This window comes from Populus alba, chromosome 5, assembly GCF_005239225.2.
Source record: "Populus alba chromosome 5, ASM523922v2, whole genome shotgun sequence".
Lineage (NCBI taxonomy): Eukaryota > Viridiplantae > Streptophyta > Magnoliopsida > Malpighiales > Salicaceae > Populus > Populus alba.
This window is the reverse complement of record NC_133288.1, coordinates 4455551-4461432: the sequence shown is the minus strand read 5'-3', so window position 1 is coordinate 4461432 and position 5882 is coordinate 4455551. Positions and strand designations below refer to the sequence as shown.

The 5882-nt window shown below is 34.5% G+C and overlaps 1 protein-coding gene across 1 annotated transcript; it reads left to right on the top strand.

The window, feature by feature from the left end:
- Positions 1 to 1012: 1012 nt before the first annotated feature.
- Positions 1013 to 5313, top strand: LOC118032302 (uncharacterized). Its single transcript, XM_035036981.2, has 5 exons — positions 1013 to 1538; positions 3183 to 3684; positions 3820 to 4021; positions 4117 to 4623; positions 4752 to 5313. The coding sequence occupies exons 1-5, from the start codon at positions 1139 to 1141 to the stop codon at positions 5085 to 5087; spliced, it is 1947 nt and encodes a 648-aa protein (XP_034892872.1). The 5' UTR covers positions 1013 to 1138; the 3' UTR covers positions 5088 to 5313.
- The last annotated feature ends 569 nt before the right edge of the window (positions 5314 to 5882 follow it).

Sequence of the window (5882 nt, the reverse complement as noted above, 5' to 3'; positions counted from 1 at the left end):
AATCCAAAACATTTATATTTATTTATTTTAGCCGGAGTGGGAAGGTAACTGATTCCGGGAAGTCACAAGGCAACTTTTGAAATATTTTTATATAACAATAAAGTAAAAAAAAAATAAAATTGGTTTAAGGCACACGGGTTATGCTTTAATTAAAAGTGGGCTACCTCCTGATTTTGAACACAAGCGTTTCGAGCGAGTTTGTGACGTGGCGCTCGCGAGTTTGCCCTATCAAAAGCCTTGTTCTTCTTCTTCAAAGACTAATGAGTTCGCCTTTTTAATTCTCTCCCTTACAATCTGCTGGCGTTTTAGGATAATTTTTACATAAATAAATAAAAAAATCTAAAATTTTATAAATAATATTTTTTCCCAGAAATACATTATAATAATATATTTTTAATTTTTTTTATATTAATACATCAAAATGATCTGAGAATACTACAAAAATATAAATTTAAAATAAAAAAATATTTTTTAAAACGTAAAAATAAATAAGTATTTAATATCCAAAATACCATTATAAATTTTAGTTGAAAAAAGAAGAAGAGAGACATGAGTAATTAATATACATGGATATTTTTATAGTTTTATTAAAATAAAAAATTGGGTTGATCCTAATGTAAAAAATAAATTGCTCAACATAAAAAAGAAAAATATTATCGCGTTAAAAAAATTTCCATGTAATTATTCCTGTGATAAAGATCCGGAGTATTTGAATCCGAATGACAATAAAAGGAGCAGAATTTATTGGCCATCATAATTAATTAGAATTCGAGATATTAAATATGGGGCTCCGAACAAAAAGATTAACGGAGACTGAAGCAACATTTCAAGGCGCGTGGTTTTTCTCTCCCTTTCGGTTGACAATACAGAGGGTCGTAGACCGCGGGCTGGCCACGTGTGGAATTGACGCCCAGAAGCCAGTTGAATTAGTTAGCTTTTGCCGCCACGTTTAACCCACAGGAAAAAATATTAATATTTCTCTATAACTACTCTATAATTTTCGAGCATTCTCCAGATAAATAATCCATTTATCATCATCGGATCTTCTTCTTCTTCCTCTTTCATCAAACTCTTGTTCATCATCAACCCAGTTACCATTCACACATCATCGTCTAGCTCCAGCTTCTAGTTCTGTAACATGGAGATGGAGCTTGAGCAATCCATGCAGAGGGACACCACTCCTAGCGCTCAAGCTATGCCCTCGAAAAATACTTGGACTTCTACCATCTTGGCAGACGACGTCTCACCGTCAGCTACAGCTACTGGTACCAGTAGTTCTTCATCTTCTTTGATATCATCTTCTGCTAAAGATCTTTTCCGGTGCTCGAAATCGTTCAGGACACTAGATATCGGTGCTCCGAAGAGCAACGCCACTGATAAAAAGCTAGCATGGTTGCGCTCTCAGATCATTGGTGATGGTGTAGAGTTTGATTCTCCCTTTGGAAAGAGGAGACTTACCTATGCCGATCATACTGCCTCCGGGAGATCTCTTCGCTATATCGAGAATTTTATCATCAACAACGTCCTCCCTTTTTATGGTAACTTCTTATTATTGCTTTCTGTGTTTCTTTTTTTCTTTTTTTTTTGCTATATATAGACTTGATAGTTCTTCGTCTTTCCATTTTCAAGTCAGCAAGAGTAGGATTCACGCTTGAAACCAGCTTCCATAATCCTATTTGAATATGCAAGATTTAAGACCATCGTAGTTTTTTAACATAAAACCCAAGTCCCTGATCATAGATAGATAGGTTGAAACCAGTTTAATTAATTTTTTTATTTTATATAAAAAAATTAAACTAAATTTAACTGGATATTTTTACTGGATGAACAAGTTGCGAGTCAACCGAATTTTATTTTATTTTTAATTATATTATGTTAAATCAATTCTTTTTTTTTTTTTGTTGAAAGTATGTCAAATCACTCTCTAAAATAATAAAAAATGTATGTGGATAAAGAATGTTGAGTTTCTTCAAGCACAGTTTGACCAGAACTTTTGTCAAGTAAAGAAAGTATATTCACATGATGTTAATCGGGAGATTTTGTATCTTTTCCTTCTTTTTCTTGCAGCCATTTGCATAAAATAAATCTTTTTTTTTTTTTAAACGATTATGAAGATCTTTCGTCAGCAAAGACGCTGCCACAATTATTTTCTTTTTTGGTCTAGATAGTTGTTTATAGTATCTTCTTTTGGGTGCGCGCGCCCATATTATCCTAAATATTAAAGAACGTGGGAATTTCCTGTAGTGGTTGACATTGTACATCCACCCACAAAAGAGTGTGGGTCACGTTATATATTTTTTAAAATTTTATTTTGATTCTCAAGATTTTATTTTGTGTAATTTAATTCTAATTGAAAAAAATTATTTCTGATTTTTTAGTCAATTATGAAATTAAAAAAAATGAATTTTAATAAAAAGACACCAAACATAATGGCATGTGAAAAGTTTTAGAAAAAAATACATTTTAGTCTTTTAACTTTAAAAATTACATAAAATTTTAAAATTTTGGTACCTCATTTTCTCTAATTTAATTTTGATATAAAAGTTTATTTTTATTATTTTTTTAGTTTTTAGTTAAGAAAGAAGAAAGAGAAGTTGCCTGATTTCAGCAGTAACAAATAAAAACATTGTTGACATTGATTTAGACCACCAAAACAGTTGGTTTCATTTGATTAGAAGAGTTCATTTTAGATGTTTTTTTTATCTTGAAAGTTCATGAAAAACAAGATCTAATATAAGGTAGATTTTTTTATATCCCAGCTTGTGAGATTAAATATCATGATCCGTATTTGCCTTTTAATTTTTCTAATTTTATAGTTTTTTTCATTTATAAAATATATATTTCTCAATTTATTTGATTGCGTGTATACCTAAAATTTTTTATTTTCACTTAAAAATTTATTAGATATCAAAACATGTATATATTTTTTTTTTTTTGAAAAAAAAATTCTAGATCGCAAGTATCTAGTGTACATATTTATATACAGAGCCCTGAAATATATATCTCTAAATTAATGTCAACAGATTGGTTTTGAATTTAATTTATGTGCAAACATAATTTAATGACACTTGGATTTCTACCATTCACTTGAAAACAAACAGTTTTATAACTTTCTTAATTAGCTTTCTTGTTAAAATAAATTTATTTTCCGGTCGTTAATTATTAGGGATTAATGTGTACAGGTAATACACATACCAGTGACAGTCAAGTGGGGCATAAGACCACAAAAATGTTGCATGAAGCTGCCGAATATATCAAAAAGTGCTTAGGCGGTGGCCAAGACGACGCCGTCATGTTTTGTGGCTCAGGCACAACCGCAGCCATTAAGAGATTACAAGAAGTAATGGCCATTGCTGTGCCATCAACTTTGAGAGATAGGCTAATTAAATGCCTGAGCAACGAAGAGAGGTGGTTGGTTTTTGTTGGTCCTTACGAGCACCACTCGAATCTGCTCTCGTGGAGGCAAAGCTTGGCAGAAGTCATAGAGATAGGTTTAGACGACAATGGCTTGATAGACATTGAAGATCTAAGGCGACGACTTGAATCATATAAACATGCAAACAGGCCTATTTTGGGTTCCTTTTCAGCTTGTAGTAATGTGACTGGGATTTTCTCGGATACTCGAGGAATTGCTCAACTTCTTCATCAACATGGTGGTTTTGCTTGTTTTGATTTTGCTGCAAGGTAACAACAAATTTATTCTTGTTTTTCCTTCTCCTTTTTTAACCATTTATGCCTGAAATGCACTTATATTGTGTAATTGTTTATTGCATCATCAAGCACTAACTTCCTGGTTTATACATGTATATATTTATGTAGTGGTCCATACGTGAAAATTGATATGAGATCCGGAGAGATTGATGGTTATGATGCGATTTTCCTTAGCCCACACAAATTCCTAGGCGGGCCCGGATCACCGGGAATACTTCTGATGAGCAAAGCCCTTTATCAGCTAGGATCCTCAGCTCCATCAACTTGTGGAGGTGGAACTGTTGATTTTGTAAATGGCTTCTGTGAAAAGGTAAGCCTTGCATGCTTCCTCTATTTGCTTCATATATATCAATGGGATAAAAAGTGGGATGTCAGCCTAAATTGAAGTTTCTTCATCAATTGCAGCACACATTGTACTTGAATGAAATAGAGGAGAGAGAGAACGGAGGAACTCCTCAGATAATTCAAACCATTAGAGCAGCGTTAGCTTTCTGGGTTAAGGAATACATTAGCTACAGAGCGATTGAAGAGCAAGAGAATACGTACATCGCAAAGGCACTCGACAGGCTTCTCCCAAACAAGAATATATGGGTTTTAGGTAACACAACTGCTAAGCGACAAGCTATACTGTCCTTCCTCATATACTCCACCACAAACTCTTCGTCACCTCGTATGATCCATGAGAGCAGCACAACTGATAGAAAAAACACCAACGATGAGGTTCTTTACATGTGGGGAGAGGTGGGAAACAAAAGAGACAAGCCTCTTCATGGACCTTTCGTCGCAGCACTCCTTAACGATCTATTTGGTATTCAAGCTAGAGGTGGCTGTGCTTGTGCTGGTCCCTACGGTCATAGCTTGCTCCTTGTCGACGAGCCACGCTCCCTAGCCTTCAGATCTTCCATAAATAAGGTAGATAGTTCTTTTAACATTTCTCGACAATATTCAATCAACTGCTGCTAAAGCACCGATGATTGCTGTGATTTCACTAAATGTCAACGTTTGATTCCATTAATGTAATTCTGATGCTTCAATTGCAGGGTTATGTTGGAGTAAAGCCAGGTTGGACAAGAGTTAGCTTCCCCTACTACATGTCCAGTGAGGAATTTGAGTTCATTCTTGCAGCGATTGAGTTTACAGCCATTTACGGCCAGCGATTCCTTCCTCTGTATCACTTCAATTGGAAAACAGGTAGCTGGACGTTCAGAAACAAGGAATTCAAGAACCCAGTAGACAAAGAAAACAATAATGGTACCAACAAGTTTGCGTCATATTTTACGAGGGCTCAACACATTGCGAATCTGCTTCCCAAATTCCCTTCCCAACGAAAGATTCCTCGGGAAATAGACCTTGACCTCTTGTATTTCCGAGTCTAGTACTACTCCACCTCCTGCTGTTGGCTACTACTGATTGTTCCTGTGTGGAGTCATGCTGGCATGCCAATTTTTCTTCTATTGAGGTATTAATTAGTATCACATTGATATATATATATATATCAAGAAAATATACACATTTTTTTTTTAATTCTTTTTATAGTTTATTGTTGCTTGCTGCTGTCTATCAATAATATTTCTCTCTCAACTATGTACTCAAATAAATGCATGTTTAGAATTATAGTGTAGGTTCACGGGTTTGAGTCCGTGAGATTAATCAAAAAACACTGGCTATCAACAACGTTAATAACAAATAAATAAATAAATAACTCATTTAACTTCCAATCTCGATACAACAATGATTCATTAGAAATCCTCCATCTTAACATACTTTCATCGCGAAATCTTAACTATCTCTTAACATCCACAATCCTTACCTGGTTTTTTACCAGTACTAACAAAATTCGGATTTTGAAACAACAAGAGGAAACATGATTTTTTTTGTTTTGGTTTAAAAATAAAGTGAGTGGGATGCTAACCAAAAAGGTCAAGAAAAGTGAGCAGTTGATTTGGAAGAAAAAAGATACTGGAAAAAAAAAAAAGAATGTGGGGGAATAATGGGTTTGCTAGCCTGGGAAGAGGCAAATGGAAGAATTGATTGAAAGGGAAATTTGGAGGCCAAAAGGGAGAAGAAGAAGACGACGACGACGACGACGGCGACCGAAGGTAAAGGAAGTGGGTGTTTTGAGAGAAGGAAAACGTGCCGGAGAAGTGAAGAAAGTGACAAAAATAAGAGTT

Excerpts from the sequence above, each read along its gene's own strand:
- LOC118032302 (XM_035036981.2), top strand. The coding sequence starts at position 1,139 with ATGGAGATGGAGCTTGAGCAATCCATGCAGAGGGACACCACTCCTAGC. Across the intron at positions 1,539-3,182 it reads CAACGTCCTCCCTTTTTATG|GTAATACACATACCAGTGAC; the intron begins GTAACTTCTTAT and ends TAATGTGTACAG. Across the intron at positions 4,022-4,116 it reads TAAATGGCTTCTGTGAAAAG|CACACATTGTACTTGAATGA; the intron begins GTAAGCCTTGCA and ends CATCAATTGCAG.